Source organism: Sceloporus undulatus, chromosome 2, assembly GCF_019175285.1.
Source record: "Sceloporus undulatus isolate JIND9_A2432 ecotype Alabama chromosome 2, SceUnd_v1.1, whole genome shotgun sequence".
Taxonomy (NCBI): Eukaryota; Metazoa; Chordata; class Lepidosauria; order Squamata; family Phrynosomatidae; genus Sceloporus; species Sceloporus undulatus.
The window spans coordinates 127,155,680-127,177,941 of NC_056523.1; the positions used below are offsets into that span (position 1 = coordinate 127,155,680).

At 43.5% G+C, this 22,262-nt stretch overlaps 1 protein-coding gene across 1 annotated transcript in view; it reads left to right on the forward strand.

Moving 5' to 3' along the window:
- LOC121920402 (dynein axonemal heavy chain 9-like) overlaps positions 1-18,810 on the forward strand; it is a 195,274-nt gene extending 176,464 nt beyond the window's left edge. The window contains exons 27-29 of the mRNA XM_042447539.1: positions 4,613-4,795; positions 6,092-6,481; positions 18,276-18,810. Of these exons, the coding sequence (XP_042303473.1) occupies positions 4,613-4,795; positions 6,092-6,481; positions 18,276-18,503 (801 nt within the window). The 3' untranslated portion in view covers positions 18,504-18,810. The remainder of the gene's footprint in view (positions 1-4,612; positions 4,796-6,091; positions 6,482-18,275) is intronic.
- The last annotated feature ends 3,452 nt before the right edge of the window (positions 18,811-22,262 follow it).

Here is a 22,262-nt window from a genome sequence, read left to right on the forward strand (position 1 = left end):
TCCAGAGGAACTATGGGATAGGTTTTCCAGGGCAGCATCCCCGCTTCATGTCTCCTCAGACAGCCAGGGAGAATCCCTTCAGAGAGCCCACAGAGATCAATGAGAAGGAGGCTGCTGGCAATGCGAATTTAGTAAGAAACCGAAGCTCTTTCCAGAGGAACTATGGGATAGGTTTTCCAGGGCAGCATCCCCGCTTCATGTCTCCTCAGACAGCCAGGGAGAATCCCTTCAGAGAGCCCACAGAGATCAATGAGAAGGAGGCTGCTGGCAATGCGAATTTAGTAAGAAACCGAAGCTCTTTCCAGAGGAACTATGGGATAGGTTTTCTTCATGTCTCCCACCAAGACAGTCAGGCAGAATCCCTTGAATCCCTTCTAGTCCAATCCCCCCTTCTGCCACGCAGGAACTCTCTGTCAAAGCATCCCCAATGACACATGCCCACCCAGTCTCTGCTTGAGCCCTTTGATTAGGGAGTTCCTGCATGGCAGAAGGAGGCAGAGAAAGGGGACCCTAGTTCCAAGCTAAAACAGAGGCTAGGTGGATAGACCTTAGAATCTGAGAGTTGGAAGGGACCCCAGGAAGAGCCTTCTAGTCCAATCCCCCCCTTCTGCCACGCAGGAACTCTCTGTCAAAGGCATCCCCAATGACACATGCCCACCAGCCTCTGCTTGAGCCCTTTGATTAGGGAGTTCCTGCATGGCAGAAGGAGGCAGAGAAGGGGCCCGTATCCAAGCTAAAAACAGAGGCTGGTGGATAGACCTTAGAATCTGAGAGTTGGAAGGGACCCCAGGAAGAGCCTTCTAGTCCAATCCCCCCTTCTGCCACGACAGGAACTCTCTGTCAAAGCATCCCCAATGACACATGCCCACCCAGCCTCTGCTTGAGCCCTTTGATTAGGGAGTTCCTGCATGGCACGAAGGAGGCAGAGAAAGGGGCCCTAGTCCAAGCTTAAAACAGAGGCGGTGGATAGACCTTAGAATCTGAGAGTTGGAAGGGACCCCAGGAAGAGCCTTCTAGTCCAATCCCCCCTTCTGCCCACGCAGGAACTCTCTGTTCAAAGCATCCCCAATGACACATGCCCACCCAGCCTCTGCTTGAGCCCTTTGATTAGGGAGTTCCTGCATGGCAGAAGGAAGCGAGAAAGGGGCGCTACCTCCAAGCTAAAACAGAGGCTGGGTGGATGACCTTAGAATCTGAGAGTTGGAGGGACCCCAGGAAGAGCCTTTTAGTCCATCCCTCCTTCTGCCACGCAGGAAACTCTCTGTCAAAGCATCCCCAATGACACATGCCCACCCAGCCTCTGCTGAGCCCTTTGATTGGGGGTTCCTGCATGGCAGAAGGAAGCAGAGAAAGGGGCCGCTACTCCAAGCAAAACAGAGGCTGGGTGGATAGACCTTAGAATCTGAGAGTTGGAAGGGACCCCGGGAGCCTTCTAGTCCATCCCTCCTTCTGCCACGCAGGAACTCTCTGTCAAAGCATCCCCAATGACACATGCCCACCCAGCCTCTGCTTGAGCCCTTTGATTAGGGAGTTCCTGCATGGCAGAAGGAAGCAGAGAAAGGGCCGCTACCTCCAAGCTAAAACAGAGGCTGGGTGGATAGACCTTAGAATCTTGAGGTTGGAAGGGTACCCAGGAAGAGCCTTCTAGTCCAATCCCTCCCTTCTGCCACGCAGGACTCTCTGTCAAAGCATCCCCAATGACACATGCCCAACCAGCCTCTGCTTGAGCCCTTTGATTAGGGAGTTCCTGCATGGCAGAAGGAAGCAGAGAAAGGGGCCGCTACTCCAACGCTAAAACAGAGGCTGGGTGGATAGACCTTAGATAGACTGAGAGTTGGAAGGGGACCCCAGGAAGAGCCTTCTAGTCCAATCCCCCCTTCTGCCACGCGGAACCCTCTGTTCAAAGCTCCCCCTGACACATGCCCACCCAGCCTCTGCTTGAGCCCTTTGATTAGGGGTTCCTGCATGGCAGAAGGAAGCAGAGGAAGGGGCCGCTACTCCAAGCTTAAAACAGGGCTGGGTGGATAGACCTTAGAATCTGGAGTTGGAAGGGACCCAGGAGAGCCTTCTAGTCCAATCCCCCTTCTGCCACACAGGAACTCTCTGTCAAGCATCCCCAATGACACATGCCCACCCAGCCTCTGCTTGAGCCCTTTGATTAGGGGTTCCTGCATGGCAGAAGGAAGCAGAAAGGGGCGCTACCTCCAAGCTAAACAGAGGCTGGGTGGTTAGACCTTGAATCTGAGAGTTGGAGGGACCCCAGGAAGAGCCTTCTAGTCCAATCCCCCCTTCTGCCACACAGGAACTCTCTGTCAAAGCATCCCCATGACACCATGCCACCCAGCCTCTGCTTGAGCCCCTTTGATAGGGAGTTTTGCATGGCAGAAGGAGGCAGAGAAGGGGGCCGCTACCTCCAAGCTAAAACAGAGGCTGGGTGGATAGACCTTAGAATCTGAGAGTTGGAAGGGACCCCAGGAAGAGCCTTCTAGTCCAATCCCCCCTTCTGCCACACAGGAACTCTCTGTCAAAGCATCCCCAATGACACATGCCCACCCAGCCTCTGCTTGAGCCCTTTGATTAGGGAGTTCCTGCATGGCAGAAGGAGGCAGAGAAAGGGGACCCTAGTTCCAAGCTAAAACAGAGGCTAGGTGGATAGACCTTAGAATCTGAGAGTTGGGCGAGATCAGATGCCTCCTCGTGAGGAGCCTTCCCTTCCCTGCCTGGGCGAGATCAGAGCCCAAGCGGGCAGGGAATGCCTCTTAGCCTTCCCTTCTTGCCTCTCCTCCGTTAGAAATGGGCTCTCCCCACACAGAGGGAAGGTTGCAATCCACCGGGAGAAGCCTTGTAGTCCTTTGCAGATGCAGGCGCTTGAGCAGCCGAGACTTCAGGCGCTTAAAGCGCTGAAGAAATTAAGCGCCTGTAAACCATTAAAATAAAAAATAAAAATAATCCTTATCTCTTATTGAAAGACCACAGCGGACAAAGGGGTGAGGGAAGCAAAAATGGCGACAGCCACGACGGATGGGGACAGAAAGGGCAACTCCCCCAAGGACAGCCCCCATCGCAGTCAGCTCCTCCCATCCTTCTAGCCCGATTGAAACGATATCGTTCTCATCTAAATAATCCGGTTCCTAACTCGAATCAAGGGAAAAACAGTAGGTAGGACCCTAGTGTTTTTTTAACACGCGTTAAATGAGGAAAACACGAATTTAAATTTTATCCCGCTTCTGGATTCGATTTCTAGTGGGAACGATTCCGGGTTGCTCTAGAACCGTTCTAGGTTTAAACCGAATCCTAATGGGCACGCTGCCTATTGAAATCGATTCAGAACGCGGGGTATCCCCTAGTGGGAACAAGCTCTAGATTACTTTTCCCAAGGCAAACATGACTAGTGGGTCATCCTTTCAGCCTCCAATTAAGTAAGGTCTCTTTCAGATTAGTTTGAAAGAAGTTCTTATGTTATAGCTTCTTGGATTTGCTGATTTTTTCTGGTTGTTGTTCCCTCTATATTCCACTTTTTGGGGGTGATGATTTAGCCATTTCTTGGATCTCTATGAGGATCTGTGTGTGGTTCTCCCAATTTTTTTTTTAAAGGGCGTGGGTTGCTGAGATGGTTCTTTGTTTTGAAAGGAAAATCTTCTCTCTTAATTTTTAATTTTTTTACAGTGATATTGATATAGTGCAAAGGTGTGATTTTAATGTTCCACCATAATGAGAAGGGAGAAGAGACGTGAATATATTGTTCCAATATGCCATGGAATTAAACAGAAACCCACTCAAAGTTGGGAATAAAATGTTGCAGCTAGTACAGGGAATGTTTAGAAAATAGTCCAGAACAACAGAAGTTTAATTTAGGACCCATTCAGATGGACTGGGAAAACCACAAAGTCCCTGGTTTTGTTCCTGTTCTTCCCCCTCCCCTTTTTGGATGGGGTGGGGTGGGGTGGGGAAATGTACATGAGATTTCCCCCATCCTGAAGTATTCCCAGGAAATATCCAGTATTATCAAGAATTTTTCAGTCCCACTCCCCATGTCAATTTAAATTAACCCAGTACTTCCTGAAATGAAATGTACCTCCTATGACTGTCTTTTTTCGTTATACTGGAACTAGTATTACAGTTTAACAAGAACTGTTTGTTTGCCAAGAGACAGCAAATTTTTCAGAACCCAGATTCAACAGAGATCAAGTGAGAGGAAGGGGAATACTAACTATAAAAGGAAATTATCCTAATGTTTAGCTAGTACAATATGTCTAAAGCCCTTGAACACTTTGACTATAACTCTTGAATAATAATTAAAAAGGGGAACAGTGGAAATCTGTGACTGAATCTAGATGTCACACGTGAATGATGGGAGGGGGAAGAACACAAAGGAAAGGGGAGGAAGGGAAACGGGATATTTCAAGAAAGAGTTTGGATGAAAAACTATGAATATGCAGGTAAAATCAAAACACAAAGTAAGGACCTTTCCCCCGTTGTGGATAAGCCTTGAGATAATTTTAAAAGCTCTGAGAAATACAGCAACAAGTATCACAACTTCCCAGTACATTTGTCCCTTGTGGAGGAGCCCTAGTTTTCCACAACCTTCTTATCACCATTCTTTGGTATTTAGGTGAAGGCACTGTTAGATGACATCCTGGAGAAGCTCACAGATGAGTTCAACATCCCTGAACTGATGGCAAAAGTGGAAGAGAGGACTCCATATATTGTTGTTGCTTTCCAGGAATGTGAACGGATGAATCTCCTTACTAATGAAATTAGGAGGTCACTAAAGGAGTTGGACCTGGGGCTAAAGGTAGAGGCTCTTGTTGAATAATTTGAATGGTGGTGGTGGGAAAAGAACAAATGCAAGACAAGGCCAAAACATTTTAGTACCTGGGGAAAATGCAAGATGGCACCTTGCTTCCAATTATACATACTGAAAGACTGGTAGTTGATGCAAACTTCAAAAGTGGTGAGGAGTTGGCATCCTGTCTATCAACTACTCATGGATCTCCCGGAATGGGGGTGCAGATGGGGAGAAAGGTTTCACCCCTAGGAACCTGGCATCCTGCTACCCCCACACCCAGCTGAGACACCAAAGACAGGATGCCATGAGCAAGAACAGTGTTTTAATTACAAAAGATCTTCACCCTTAAGGAAAGAGAGTCATAGCAAATAGCTCATCCTCCCACAAGGATAGTGGCAGAAACAGACTGACAGGGGAAGCTGTGGTGGGGGGAGCAGAGAGAAAGGTCAGTGGCTTTACCCCCATCTTCACCCTTTAAAGTGGAGCAGCACAGCAAGAAGAGTCCCCCTACCTCCCTATCTACGGGAGAAGCCTTGCTGGTTGGAGCCTTGCTGGTCACTGCAGCACCTGGTGCAGTGAGCAGCCCCCCCCCCACACTCCTAAATGAAACCACTGCACCCAGTTCTTCCCCTTTACAACACTGAGTCACTGCTCTTCAGCCACACATTTCCTGCCTGAGACTCTTGGTGTCATATACTGGTGTGACCTCTAATTAAGCCAGTGCATGCATGCCTTATAATCTGGCTGCACAATGGCATGTGAGATGCCTCCCAGGTACAGTTCCTTCATCCCCAACCCCTGTAGCATACATCCTGCCCTGAGCAATGTGAAATTTCTATAGTGCCCTCCTTTGCCCCATTTCCAAGCACAAATCAGCAGGCTGGGGAGATAAATGTCACTATATGCAGGCAGTGGCCTGAAAAACAGGAACTAGCTTTAGTTCCCTATGTCCTAGGACTTTTTCCTAGCTTTTCACCACCAGCCATGGGGCCCATTTACTCAGGTTTTTGCTCCCTCTGCAACCTCCTTTCTGATAGTTTCCTTGTCTTTTATCTTAGGAACCATGGATGGAGTTACGTAAAATGTTTTGAATAACATAAATGTAGAAATAGATACTCTTTCTGAAAATGTGCTGCTTACTCAAACTCCACTGTTTTCTGTAAGCTTGAATGTGGAAGCTCTTGATGCACAGAAAATCCTGCTAAAACAATGCATCAAGAGCTTCCACATTCAGTATTTGCTGCATTTTAAGTCAGGTGAGTGCTTTTCGTTTCATGCTGTTTTCTCTTACACCTCTTCTAGGGTGAATTAACCATGACCAGTGAAATGGAGACCTTACAGAATGCCATTTTCTTAGATGCAGTGCCTGAGTCATGGACCAGGAGGGCTTATCCTTCCATGGCTGGTTTGGGTAGCTGGTTTGCAGATCTTCTCAGTCGCATTAAGGAGCTTGAGACATGGACTGGAGACTTCTTGCTACCATCTATAGTGTGGTTGGCAGGATTCTTCAACCCCCAGTCTTTCTTGACAGCTATAATGCAGTCTACCGCCCGAAAAAATGAGTGGCCCCTGGACAAAATGACGCTACAGTGTGATGTGACCAAGAGGAGCCGTGAGGATTTCACCAGCCCACCACGGGAAGGTGCATGTGTCCATGGCTTGTTCATGGAAGGAGCACGCTGGGACATACAGGTAGAAAATAAAGTTAGAAATCCATTGTTTATCCTATTCCTAATTTATTTATTTACTTATTCAATTTATTTGGATTTGTTAGGTGGGAAATTGCCTTAAGAAGAGAATCAGCCAATTACTGTTACTATGAGCACTCCTTGTTAGAAATTTCAGATAAAACTTTTTGCTTTCTCTTATTATTATTATTATTATTATTATTATTAACCTTTATTTATACCTACATGGATATGATAAATTGTAATTACAGAATATACTGGATGTCTTGCATGGCCATGTGGTCATGATAGCAGTGACTAAATGGCTCTGATTTGTCACTGTCCTGTGGCAAATGAAACCTCACCTCTTCAAGTATCAAGATGGTCTTTCAAAGCCAGGGCTGAGCTGAGAGTAGCATCAGAGTTGCTCAGAAAGTATAGAATGTATGGTGTTTATCACATGGAGGTTTTTGCAGCTCAGATCCGGGGTGACTCCTGGTTCAGATATGTGAATTCACATTATAACGTGAATGTTTTATCACACCTGGTTGCCCTTCCATTGCCCTTCCGAATCAAGGGGAATCGAATCCAAGGCAAGTCACATGATGCGGATTCAACCAAAGCGGAGTGAGTGCAAATTGTATTACCACACTGGTGGGATTCAACAATTCGAATTGGCACCCTTGCCCATGCTCAGTGGGGGTCTGAACGCATCGTGACCTTGTACATTTCTGGGGCACAAGTTCTTGTTCCCTGTTTTGCGTAATTGCGTGATTGCGTCAACATTTGCCTCGTGAATATTTATGTGTCTTCTTCATCCCCCCTTTTTATTTTCCCTTCCATTTCAGCAATTTCAACACATAGATAGATAGATAGATAGATAGATAGATAGACAGACATACATATCTGTATATTCACATTCACACACATACACACATATATATATTCCCAAAAAATAAGTTGCCCTGAAAGTGAAAGGACCACCGAAAGGAAATCAGGGAAAATTGCAGTGCCGCATCTTGGGAAATTTGCAACCCGGGGGGGTTTGCGGTGGTGTACCACAGCAGAAGCAATGTTGCATTCCACACCAGACCAATTCAGAGTGAAATTGAAGTGAGCTTGAAAGCGAATTCTATGAATTCACTTTTCCCCCCAATTCATCAAAATAAGGAGTCACTTTGGATTCACTGCAGAAGCGCCACGGAAGGAGCCCCCATATAAATGAATTGCGTGTGATAACACATCACGTTATCATGTGAATTCGCATCGTTGGACCCACAGTCACCCTGGAACTAAGTTGCAAAAAGCTGCAGAAACTTCTGTATGATAAACTTCTATGTCTTGTCATGATATTCAGTACTTTGAGAGTAAATGCTTTCATTTAAAAATAAACAGTTGGAAGTTTCTAGTGAATCTTAAATAACAAGTAGGAGCTTATTAATATTCCCAGTGGCTGAAGGTGAAGGGAGGGAAAATGGGCATCAGTAAGTTGCTAACTACTTTGTCTTGTTATCTTTATACTGAAGCTGAACTGAACCTTTATGAGTTTCCATGTTGAAATTTGCTTATTCAGTGTTGAAATATACAAGTCCGTAAAATTATGTAATGTGCAAATATCAAATATCTAAGGAAATTGCATGAACCTTTAAAGTGTTCTCCTGCATTTCGTATACATCCTTAACTGTACACTACTAACTGCTTGCAAAACAAACAACATTTTGAAAAAGAAATCACTGGTTTTAAGAGCCCAGGGAATTGTACAGATCCTAATCTATCCTAAAGGTTACAGTTCAGGGGAAATCCTAAACCACATGAGCAAAGGAATTGAGCAATCCAAGTGATTTTAGGCAGAAATAGTCACTTGGGGCTGAGAGAGGGCTTACCTTACTAACTTGAGCTCAGTCAGGTCAGAAGGGGCTTCTCCAACCTTTACTGAGAAAGATAGTCAAAGTGCAAGTGTGGGATCTTTCCTATGCAGTGTCAGGGGCTATAGAGTTCCCCATAATCTTAGGACTTAATTCAGTCTCTTGGAGCCCCTTGCATGCTTTTTCTAATGTCATGGAACTTGATGAAAAATAGATTTGATTCAGAGGAACCACCAAAAGCACACTGATAGGTGGATGTGTTCTAAGACACCAATGAGTATTTTTTTAATTTTTAAAGAATAGTTTGGTTAATATCTAATTAATACATTCTCACTACTCTTTTCCTTTTTCCTCTATCATCTCCATGCTTACCGAATCCTGACCAGCACATTCCAAATTCTTTGAAAATTTGGTTTTAGGGCGAAACAATCAGTGAGCTTAATTTACACAATATTTCTGATGTTAGAAATTTGTATTTTTGTCATACGTGGCTTCCGTCTTCGTCTGCTACAGAATTGGGACCCCTGCTTTTTTTTTTTTTTTTTGCCAGAGAAAGCACATAACTCTTGCTTTTAGAGACCTTGCCAAAAGGAGCAGCTGGTGCTGTGAGCCTTGAAGCTAAAAGGCTTACTGGCTCCTTTCCCATAACCGATGTTTATAAATCAATGGCTTTCTTTTATTCCTAGCTCTCCCCAGTGCTGTTTAAGAGCACCAAAGGTCAGAGCCTTCTTGCTGAGAAGTTTACTGACCTTGCATGAGGCCCAGCAGAGAATGAGCAAGGGCTGAAGGTAGAGGTGGTGGGGTGAGCAGAGGTATAACTGATGAGTTTTCAAGGGGCACCAGTCTAGGTTGAAAAAGCTGAGCATCAGCCTAGGTTGCTTGGTGCTGAACATGGTTCTTATTTCCTCCAGGTAGGGCAGGAATCTTTGTTGTTGTGGAAAGGAGGCACCCAGAAAGAAAGTGGAGAACCATAGCCTGGGGCTCAACAGAGTGGCAAAAAATCTGTTTCTTTAGGATAGCCCCTTCAAGCAACTTTGCTTATTAGAGGCATATTTCACCCACAGGGATACATCCAGGGACATCTTTATTGAGGCAGCCTCAGTTTAGCTGTTTCCAGAAGTTGCTTCCCCGCAGGTACATAATTTTCCACTTTACTCAATGTCCACTTGTGGCGTAAAAGTACTGTATTTTCTTTGAACTGTTTTCAACATGAGGGTGGGCTGGCTACATCACAAGGAGGTGAGGAGGAGCCTGGACCTTCCAAGGTTCATGGCCTACTTATAAAAGAGCTCCAGCACACACAAGATCTTTTCATTTAGATAATATTTCAGAGGGGAACGCCAAATATTTCTCACTATTGCCTTCTTGTTAACTTTAATAATAGCAAAACCTTGGACCTAAAGATTACTGCTAGGAACTTTGTGCTAACTCTTTTTGACTGTCCCTGGGTCACTCTCACAAGCTTCTTGCATCTGCCCCACTTTTGGATCCCAGGGGAGTGAGCACATTGCAATTGTCCTCATTTCATTTTATCTCTTCTTGTTCCTCCACTTAGTTGTGCATCTTGTCAAAATACACTTTCTTCTTTATGGGACATAAAGAAGATAGTGCTTGGTAAAGTGGTAGGCACAAGGAAAAAAAGGAGACTGGACTATAGGCTAAAAAGGAAGCCAAAGCCAAACTCTGAGCAGGGCAGTTGATAAGCTGGGATCTTGGAGGTTTCTCATTGATAGGATTGCCATAAACTGAAGTCAGTCAACTTGATGGCAAATAACAACAAATTAGAGTGTCCAGTGGGTTTCTTGAAATTGCTCAGGTTCCCTACCCTCCTTCCTCTGTTGTATTCTTCTCCTACTGAACACATGTCACATCTAGACTTGGGCAATAATTCAGAAACCAACTTTCACCAATTTCCACCGAGCCCTTTTTAATTATTATTTAGGGTTTATAGCCAAAGTGTTAAAATGCTTTAGTAATATTATACTAGCTAAGCATTAGGATCATTTTCTATTATTGCTAGCATTCCTCTTTACCTCACTTGATCTCTGTTGAATCTGGATATTGGAAACTGAATTCACTGTGTTTCTTGGTGGCAACCATCTTTTCTAGTTCTAGTATAACAAAAAGCAGACAGTCACGGGGAAGTATATTTCATTTCAGGAAGTATTGGGTCAATTTAAACTGACATGGGAAGTGGGAATGAAAAGCCCTTGACAATGCTGGGAGTTATTTAGGAATACTTTGGAATGGATGTCATCTCCCTACAAATGTCATATCCCCACATCTCCCTAAAACAGGAATGCAGGGACTTCCTAATTTTTTCTTCAGTTATGGCAAAGGACAGCACAAATCAGTGAAATACAGACTATACAAAAAGTTTCTATGGATACCATGGGCTGCCAAAAAGACAAATAAGTGAGCCTAAGAATAAATTAAGCTTGAATTCTCACTAGAAGTCAAGATGACCAGGCTGAGGTTATCATACTTTGGACACATCAAGATGGAACATGATGTGTTAGAAAAGAACGCAATGCTTGGTAGAGTGGAAGACAGTAGGAAAAAACTAAGACTGCATTACATGTGGATAGACTCAGTCAAGGGAGCCACAGTCCCGAGTCTGCAAGAAATTAATAGGGCTGTTGATAAAAGTGTGTCTCAGAGGTTTCTCATCCCTAGAGTCTTCAGGTCAAGGCTGACTTGACAACAGTTAACAGCTGTGATAGGTCACTTGCTTATCCAGCCTTTCTCAGAGGCTGGGGGATGCCAACAAGAATTCAAAATGCAGATTGCATCAATACAGACGCTACTATGGTTGAGCTCAATAATAAGAATTTCTAATAAAATCTAATAAGGCCACTCAGAAAATCAGAAATCACGTATTTGTATCTACCGCCTACTGCCCCCCTCTCAAACTGGAGACATCATCAGCCATGCAATTGTGGCACCATGCCATGGGAGATAAAACAGCCTTTTAAACAATTACCTCAGTAGCTATTTTCGAAGGCATTCTCTATTAGAACACTAAGCAATAATAATGATATCACCTCTGCATAAGCATTTTTAAACAATAGTGAGTGAGGAACAAAGACATACCTGTATTGAAATGGACACCGTTGATTGTGTGCTTGATAGCTCTGTTAGCTACATAGGTATTCTTGCAGGGACAAAAGCAGGTGACAGTGTAAAGAATTATTAACTCACCTATCTGCTTCCAGTCTTTCTGGACTGCATATCTACTAGAAATTAATCCTTTAGTAAGTACATGAGCCCTTAGTCCATGATAATCACTGTGAAGAGCTATTCCACTGTAGAAAAGAAACTGCACTTTAAGGTGACAGCTGCAACCGAAGACAGCTTTTCTGTACCTGTTCTACATGCAAGGGAGTATTCTGTATTTTATAGATGTATTCATATTATTATGTGGTTGGCTTAAAGTTATGATAGAATCTTTAACAGCCTTCTGCTTAACAAAAGAATACTTAACAGGGTTTAAAGGTAAAGGTAGTCCCTTGACATGAATGTCTAGTTATAACATGACTGTAGGGGGCAGTGCTCATCTTCATTTCTAAGCTGAAGAGCCAGCGTTGTCTGAGAACTGCTCTGGTGGTCATATGGCCAGCATGACTCCAACGAATGCTGTTACCTTCCCACCGAGAAGTAGTACCTGTCTATCTACTTGCATTTGCATGCTTTCGAACTGCTAGATTGGCAGAAACTGGGACTAGTGACAGGAGCTTACCCCATTATGCAGCACTTGGGTCTTGAACTGCCAAGCATCTGATCTTCCAATCATCAGAATTGGCCTAAATTCTCTGCTAGCATAAATTACATTAAAGGTAGATGAACTATGTGTATAGGGAACCTGGCTCCTCATTCTTGCAAAGACTGGATGTTTCTGCTCTGAAGAGAATGGCTGAAACTGAGCGAAATTCAGTGCTGTTGACAGTTTTGTCTGAGCTTCTTCTCTCCTGTTCCTTTGCCTTTCACTGAGGCAAGTCAAGTGGTTTTGGCAAAATCAATACCAAGGATTGTGGCAGTGGTATTACAATGGGAATGGGAAATATTTCCAAAGAATGACTCCACTTTTATTTATGCCAAAGGCAGAAATGAAAATGCTCTTGAAGGTAAAGTGTTGTCAGTAACCTCTGCCATCATCTATGTGCCATACAGCACCATCCTGCCTTGCTAAAATCCCACCCTCACTTGCTTTGTTTTTGGCACATACGTACAAAATGCTGCACAACAAACACAGGTTTTCCAATGCATTTGCAGTGGAAAAGCCAGTCTATATGCCCTGCAGGTGCTTTGACTGAAACTCCTATGATCCTTGGCTATTAGTCCTGCTGGCTAGAAGCGGGAATTGTAGTCCATGCCATCCTTCAGGGCACAGAGTTGTAGAAAGTTGAGCCAGGCACACTGAGCTGGGATTTGCATGGCTCACTGCCACTAAGTGTATGTTCAATAGCAACACATGTTTGCTACTGTGTAATGTATAAAGCAGCCCTACAATGCTCACTCCCCACCCTTTTGACAGTGCCTGTTTTACAGTGGTGGTGAAGACAAATGGGGAAGAATTAAGACTGTCCTTACACTATGCTCTTTAAGGAAATACAACCACAATATTATTTCTAATACTGTATTGTAGAAATAATAGTGTAACACAACTTTAAGTGCTGTAGCTCCATCCTATGGAATCCTGGGATTTGTAGTTTTATAAGGTATTTAGCCTTCTCTGCCAAAAAGTGGTAGACACAAAACTACAAATCTCAGGTTTCTGTAGGATAGAGCCATGGCAGTTAAAGAGGTGTTAAACTGCATTATTTCTCCAGTGTAGATGTACCCTACGATGCATTTTATTCCTGCCCTACCATAGTTTCATTGTTTTAATTTCTTTGCTATTTAATAGCTTTGCATTGTTATAATATCCAGCGTTTGTTTTTTGTATGTTCTAACTGACAGTGTAAAACCTTTGATAGCTTTCCTTTCCTTGGAAATTATGCTGAAAAACCAGGATGAATATGTTTAAAGTCAATAGTGCTGTGCCCACGAAATACTTTGGTGCTAATGAGCACAGAGGATGTGCATGCTGTAGACATACAGCCTCCCCTGAACACACACCTGTACACCAAATGGTATTTCCAAGCAACCAAAAATGGTTGTTTCCAAGTTAAAGGGTTCTTTGACCAACAAGGAGATAAACATGAAAATAAAACATGAACTAATGCCATGGAATGATATGAGAGAGATAGAAAACCTAAAAATAGCAGGAAGTATTTTGTGGGGAATTGATTTCCTCTGTTTCTCTCAAACAGCAAGGTGGCAGCTCAAAAGTTGAAATACGTTGCACTGCCAACTAACAGAAGAGATGTTGTTGTGGAGAATATTTATTGTTTACTTGCTGCTTTGGCAATCTTAAACTGAACAGGCGCTATCTATTATCAGGATTACCTTAATGTAACAGTGTATATATTGTTGGTGGTGTAAAAGGATCAAGATTGTTTACTGTTGCATGTACATAGTAGAATACAAATTGTTTTCCTCTAAATCATCTGAACAGAAATTTTTGATTGATACACAGTTCTAATCAGTAGAGCTGTTAGAAGTTACTTCTGTGGACTACAATTTCCAGAATTCTCCAGCCAGAATGGCCAGAGCTGGAATTATGAGAGTTATAGGGCAAAACAACAACAGCAACAAATATTTCTAAGCTATGCTGTGCAGTACAAATGTAAAGATGTAAGGTCCAATTAGTAAAGTGTAACATAAGCCCTGTATGGCAGAGGCATTGAGAACCTTTGGCCTAAAACTCCCACTCTACCTTACCTTTGGTTGTGGCTCGGAGGAAATGCGTTGGCCAAAAGTAAGCCATTGGCTGTGCTGCACAGTTGGCCAAAATATCTACAGAGCCAAAGATTTCGCATTCTTGACATACAATTTTTCCACTTGTTCTCTTAAGGTACGGGGTGTTATAAGCTATCCCCACACATCAGCTAGGAGGCAAAGACAAATGGACAAAGGATTCTTTTTTGGTATGGATTTCCATCTTGCCAGGCCTGACCTCATAGGCAGCTAGGTAGTGGAGTTTCAGAAGGACTCCTTCAGAGCCGACTCATCTTTGGAGCCAGGGATTCCAAAATTTACTTTTTTATTTTCCTGTTGTTTTTCTCCTCTCCACTCCCTTCTCCCAGTGTGTCCTAGCCAACCTCACAGGGTTTATAACAAGAGTTGGGTTCCATAATTAGGGTTGCCATAATTCTCTACTATAAACCAGGACAAAATGTAGGACAAAATTTAATAATAATAATAATAATAATAATAATAATAATTTATTTTATTTATATACCGCTATTCCAAAGATCATAGTGGTGAACAGCAAGTAAGCTAATTAGCAAGTAAACTAATTTGCCCCCAACAGTCTGGGTACTCATTTTAGCGACCTCGGAAGGATGCAAGCCTGAGTCGAGCTTGGGCCCTTTTGCTGGTCTTGAACTTGCAACCTTGTGGTTTTGAGTGAATGGCTGCAGTACAGGCATTTAACCACTGCGCCACCAGGGCTCCATTTAGACCAAAATGTAGGGCATATTGCCCACTGGGAGATAGAAGGTGGAAATGAAGCAATCCTGTCTTTTTCAGATCCCCATCCTTCTGTACAAGAGAGTAGCTGCATGTTCAGATGGGACAGTGTTAAAGCTAACACATCCCTCCCTTGCTCCTTCTCATTGTCACAGATGGTCTTCTTCAGGTCATGCAAGAAGACCAAGTGGAGCATAGAGGCTGCCAGTGAACTCAGCTTTCAGGCCTTCTCCCACCAGGCTAGGAAGGAAGCTATTGAGGATCTACCATGGAATAATGAGACCAGGCACAAGAAGTTGGGTTAAACAAGGGCCACTTCATTGACCTAGTTAATAAGATTTATAATCCTGGAAGACATTAAGAGAGGGAGGACTCTGATATGGACTCAGCCGAGGCCAGGTGTTATCCCTTGACTAATTCCCCAGCCTTCTGTGGGTGAACCACCTGACTCCATTTGGTTGCGTTGCCCCTCAGATCATCCTCCAGGCACTCCTACCAAAGCTTTATGCCTTTACAAGCAGGAGGAAAACCTCAGGTTAATCTCAAGAGCAGATTTTTTGTCCATCTCCAGACCATAGAACCCTAATGAGATGGTTCTGAAGCTTTACTCTACACTAAAGGGGGTGCCAAGATGTACACCTACACTAAAGGGGGTGCCAAGGTGTATGTCCACTCACCTCTGCTACCTTCCTGGAGGAAGCCTATTAATTGCTGTAATCTTTAGCTAATTGTCTCAAGTTCCCTAGATACAGTTTGGGGGAGGCAAAAAAGGGAGGGAAATCCCTTGGCAAAGAGGGGGGAAATGCCTACCTGGCCCTGTAGTGACCAGCAATGCTCTCCATGAACTAAGGGTGGCAGGATGGGACGCACTGCCAAAGCTGTAAGGGAACACATCAGGAGTGGCCTGTCTTATATTGCCTGCAAATCTGCCCCACCCACCCAGACACATGTGAAATCAATGTGGCATTCACAGGGTATAGGAAATTATTAGTATTTAAGCAGAGTGCAGCATGCCCTAGTGCAAAATGAGCTTTTGGTTCAAAACAGGATAGAAATATGCAGGATGCTCTAGGAAGGTTAAAAAACAAAGTTCGTTATTGCAAGAAATCCATTCAAGATAGAGAGGTAGGCGCATTACAGACCGCCCGTTTGGGGCAGCCTGTAACTGGCCCTTTCCCCACCGGATCAGGGCCTCAGCTGTCAGAGCGGCAGCCTCTGAGGCCCTGATCTGCCGCTTTCCGGGCCGTGGGGAAGTGGCAAAAGGCCGCTTCCCCGCGGCCTGGAAAAGGATGTCCTTGGGGCTTCATGCCCCAAGGACATCCGACGGCAGTGGGGACACGGAGAAAGGGGCTACTTGGCCCCTTTCTCATTTATGTCGCTGGCGCAGCTGTGTAGAAGCTGCATCCGCGACGCAAGTCGTGGAAGGAGCTCCAAAACAGAACTCCTTCCGGGGCTGCCAAAAGTGCACCCCAGGCGCCCTCGTGTGGTGCGAGGACGTCACTTCCGCACTGCCCTGTTTGGAGGCAGCGCGGTTGTGACGTAGTCATGGCGCCGCCATTTTGTACATGCTCCGTGCATATTAGGGTTAGGGGCGTCAAGAAGTGATGCCCCTTCCTAACCCTAGTACACGAAGAGCGCGTACTTTATGCCCGTTTGTGACGGGCCCTTGATTGTCAAAAGAAAGTTACCTATTCTTCAGTAATGCTGACTTATGTATGTGTATAGTTGTATGGACCATCCTAAGAAGCCTCATGGATATCTCCTTTTTAGACAAAGGGTTGTAAAACACTTAACTCTAACTTTTGGCAGATAAAAGGGAAGGAGGAAGTGGGTTTTGTAGGCAGGAAACAAAAAAGGCTTGAATTACATATATCTAGGAGCATAGAGACAAAACAAAAGTTCTTTCTCTACCTTTATTTACTAAAGAAACAAGCATTGATGCCTCTTCACTTCCAACATAGGGAACATCGGCCTCCTTCCATTAGAGACTACCAAAAGCAGATTCCTCCACAGCAGCACTGTGCACAACAAGCATCCAGGACCCCCAGCTCTTACCCAGCTTCCTCTGGTATCTAACCAATAGCCATTTCCTCTGAACTGATCAGGCAGGGGTTGAAGGTGGGGGAGACAGGGCAGTTCAGCTCCAGAAAATAGACTTACAGACCTCCCTGCTTCTTCCCCCCACTCCCTGGGCCTGGCACATAGAAGCAAACCTCACTTGCCACAGGCATTAAAGTGGTATAAAAACATGGCCGCTACTGGGGGTTTGTAGTCCCCCAGGCACAAGCAGCATGAAACAGATCCAGGCAATGGCCACATGGAAAGTGTCATTCAAACTGGAGATCTGTAAGAGGATTCCTACAGTCTTTTCTGCTCATCTCAGTCCTTTAAAGGAGAACCAGACAGAGCTGGAGGTCCTGGTCTATGTTAAGTCCCTTGTATACTTAGGCTCTAATTTTTTAAACAAGTATTTCACTTGCAGTCTTAATTGCCATGTTGCAGAAAGTTCACAGTACACCAAAAATACAAAAGTGCATTTGAAAAACGGACACAAAGAAAGATGGTGCACATTGGGAATTTTTTTACACGCACATTTTAATTGATGGGGAAAATACATATGAAATGCAATCATTATAACAATCGCAATAGCATGTACAGTGGACCCTTGTTATATGCTGGGGTATGGTTCCAAGATCCCCCGTGTATAACAAAATCCGTGTATGCTCAAGTCCCATTAAATTTAATGGCATAGCAAAAATAAAAAATGGAAAATCAAGGTTTGATATTTGAAATTTATACCTTTTTTGAACATTTTCAAACCATGTATGCTTGAATCCGTGTATAAAAAATCCGTGTATAAGAAGGGCCGACTGTACACTTCTATACCGCTTATCAGTGAACTCAGCAATCTCTAAGTAATGTACAATCTGTAAGCTAATTGATCCCAATAAGCTAGGTACTCATTTTACTGAACTACAAAAGGATAGCAGGCTGAGTCAACTTTGGAGCCCCTGGATCAAACTCGCAACCTTGTGGCTGCAGTACCAGCATTTAACCACTATGCCACCAGGGCTGCCTAAAGTAAAATAAAATAAAAGTGCCTTGAAAATGCATGGGTGAAAATGCACATGATTTTCTGTACAGGAAGGAGAAAAAGTTGCAACCCAATACAGAATTTTATTTTAGGAAATGAAGGGCGGGAGATTCTGAGAAATTCAATGAAAATGAGAGTGGCATCTGTTTCCTTCTCTGAACAGTATATACTAGATTCTGAAAAGGGCTAGAGGTCAAGAAATGTAGGCATAGAAGTAAGGACACAAGAAAGGCAAAGTTGGCAAAAACTCACATTTTGCTTGTTTTATTTGGCTACTCTCTTCACAGACAGGGTTAATTGCTGAAGCCCGACTGAAGGACCTGACTCCTCCAATGCCTGTTATTTTCATCAAAGCCATTCCAGTTGACAAACAAGATACTCGCAATGTGTACCCATGTCCTGTATACAAAACCCGCCAACGAGGACCAACCTACGTTTGGACCTTTAATCTGAAGACTAAAGAGAAGCCTTCCAAGTGGGTTTTGGCAGGAGTGGCTCTCCTGCTACAAATTTAAACTCCACCACACTTTCTCAGTCAAACTGATTCCTCACTTTACTGGAAATTTTCACACAATAAATTGTTGATGTGTGTACATGATGTTTATACATGATTTGAAGAGTAAAGCATCAGGTGCTGGCTCACGTGGGTGTGTGAGCCATTTCAAATCACACAAATTACAGGTTTCAAGCTTAATAGGTTTTCATGCTGTCTTGCAAACAGCATAGCTTACATAAAATATAATTTTTAAGAAATTGTTTTTAATTATGTTAGCTGGCCTGAGTGGTATTTTTCATAGAAAGGCAAGATGGAAATGTAAATAAATACAATAAATATTAACAGGCTTTTAACTGACTAAATTTGTAAATAGCAGGAGAAAGTATAAAACTCCATTTGCTCAGCTTTAAATGTACTTAGAAAATTTGTGGAAATGAAGCTTTCGCCTTGTGTGAAAAAGATGACAAAGGAGATATGATTGAACTTCCCTGATAAAAGCATTTCATAAATAGGGGGGCCATCATTTAGCAAGTCCCCCTTCTCAGTTGCGATCCAGCACTTTCCTTTGATACGAGCATAGAAAGAAGACCATCCAACTAGAATTTCAAGGAAAGGGCATAATGAAGCGAAGACAGGATGGTTCCTGAAGCCATGAAGGGGTTTAATGGTCACAACCAGTGGTCTGAATTATACCTGGAAATGGAACACAACAGACCGGATTTGCATGTTATCTAAACATCACTTCATATCATTTCCCACTGGAACCTGTTTACCCGTTAATCAGGAGGTTGCCAGTCACCCATGTGCAGACTGCTGTGAGAGACATATTTTACCACGGAGTCAAAGCACATTTATATTTTACAAATTATAGATCTTAAAAAGTTGGGAAACATTTTATGAGAAAATGTCACTATGGGAGAATGCAAGTTAAAAGCTGCCTTGCTCTGAAAGGGAATGGTGCAACTGATGTAGCAAAATTGATTCAAGGAGGCTGCTTCTCAAATTTAGAGACAGGTGATGGTTTTCATTGTACAGCTGAGAGTATTTTTCTTCACTTCAATGGAATCAGTCATTTACACTCTAGAATGATACACAAGATTGTTCCTCACACAGAGGGAGGATTAATTCTACTTCAGCCACCCCTGAAAAATGCTTATTTTCCCCAACAACACAATTTAAAGATTTGCCCTTGCATCATCCACAATATCTTGAGGCATAAAGGAGGCAAGTCTGACACCTTCCTTTACAGATTGTTCATTTTTACAGAAGATTGCGCTGTAGAAATGCTGAAGGGAAGTAAGTTTTCACAAAGCTATTAAACAAGGTGAAACCTGTAGTGAGGGAAGTAAACTAAACATTTCAGAATTTGGCATGTTGCCTAAATAAAAAGATGTGTTGTATAGGTTGGTAAATTATATTCTTCTCTCACTCTCACAGTTGTTCTCTTTGACAAACTGGTACATCTAGACTTCTGGCACTGTGAACTGTAGGACAGGCTACCAGATATTCTTTGTCAATATTTCTCAGATAGACTGTCACCATTCACATTTTCAGTATTATTCCCTGGATCTTTATGAAATGCAGAGAGGGGACTAGCCCATTACCAGAACTTCCTTTAAAGATCTTAAAAGCCAGGTGAGGCAGCCTCTGCTAAGTACTCTAACACTTGGATGAACTCTCAGGCCCTATTCTCACTAGCCCAATTGCTCTGGATAGAACTGGGCAGATCCGGTTGCCCCCATACTGAATCTCCCTGGGTAGAAGTTCTCACTACCCTTTACCTTGATCGATGCAATTTGCCCCTCTGAAGTTCACATTTGCAGTACCGCTTAAAAATGGAGCCTCCTTTGTTGTCAATCAAATTCACTTCCGCTTTCGTCAAAGGTGACATATCCTACAACCTTTGGCTAGCGGAATGGGTGCTTCCCCCCTCCTTTAAAAAAACAACTGGTGGCAGTGTGCGCATATTCTGTCAACTTATTAAAAAACCTCCAAGTGTGTGTGTGTTGTGTGTATTTGGGTCATTACAGATTATGGCAACCCTAAAATGACCCCATCCTGGGTTTTTTGGCAAGATTGGTATCTAGGAGATTTGCCATTGCCTTTCCCCTGAAGCTGAGAGAGTGTGACTCCCCCAAAGTCATGGGTTTCCACAGCCTTCCCTCTGAATGCCAGCCTCTAGCATCCCCTTCACTTCCAGCCCAGCATTTCCTCCTCTTTGAACCCCTTCCCTTCCCTTCCAGTCCAATGCCACCTCCAGAGCCCTTGCATCCCTCCAGATGCTAGCCTCTTCCCTTCCCTTTGCTTTCAGCCCACCTCCACAGCCCTTGCCTCCTCCCCATGCCAGCCTCTTCCCTTCCCTTCCAGCCCAAAGCATGTGCATAATCTGTCACAATAATAGTAATAATAATAATAATACCTCACCTCAGAATGCCATCTCTGCATCCTCTTTCTTTCCTTTCCTTCCAATTGCCACCCTAGAATGCCTTACATACACATATACATGTGTAGCAAAAACATTCACACTTTGTATCAATTTGCCAAATTTAAAAGGAAACAAGCATTCGCATATTTTGTCACACACACAATTTTTTTTTTAAAAAAAATGCCACTTGCAAAGTGACCTGCCATGCCGGCAGCAAGCAAACGAAAGGGAAATGTAGCACAAACATACACATTCTATCAGTATGTATCAACCTGTAGAACAAGCATTCGCATAATCTGTCAAAAATAAAATTACAAAAAGAGAGAGAGAGAGAATGAGAGAGAGAGAGAGAGAAAGCTGCCTGCGACAGGGGAGGCATATTCTGCCCTCTGCTCTCCCTCTGACCTAAATCCCTCCGCTGAACTTGACCTGATCATGACCAGGGCCAAGTTCACATTTCCCGGCAGCAGGGAAGAAATGGGTTTTCCTAAAAGACACAGGAAATAATCCATTTTCGCAAAAACCACTCTAAGGAGTATTTGCCCTGGATCAGACCCTAATTCTGATGTGTTTAAACCAGTGCCAGTGGGAACTTCTGACTTGTAATCCAGGTTACAATTTGGTACAAAAGGTAGTCTGAATGGCCCCTCACATTACACAAAAGAAACTGATAACCACCAGATTCAATTCAATTTATTTATTAAAAATCAAGTGGAGAGAAATTCAATACTGGTCAATTTTAAGAAGAAATCAACAGAACACCAGTTGCTAACTCAGCCTCTGTGTAAGGGCTTTTTCACACTGACACTAAACTTTCACATTAACACTTTTTCACACTAAAGGGGTGGGTGGGTTTAATATTGCTATGCTACTAGGATTGCAATGCTTCCTTTCACACTTCAGTTTTGATCCCATGATTATAGTGCATGTTCTTACTTTAACCTTCCTGCACTGGGGCAATTTTGAATGTCTGCCCACTACTTTCTGTACATGCTTCCTTGCCCTTCATGCTCATTTGGCTATTTCAGGAGGGTGGCATCACTCTTTTCCTTCCTGCATTTCCTGCATTTAAAAAAAATATCACTGTAATAATAGTACAAGTGGCACGTGCTCAAATGGGTTTCCTTGCCATGGTACTCCTATAGTGGGGGTGTGCAACAGGTTTCTTTTTTTAAAGAGGAAGAATAAATGAGATTTTCAATGAGCTTCCTTGCTGCTGTATCACAATACAGTGGTGGAGTCCATCAGATTTAAAGCAAACAAAGGAAGAATCAAGGAGATCCTAGCACCTCCCTGGGAAAACTTTGTACTTGATATTCCCAGTCCTTCCTTCCATCTTTCCACCATCCTACC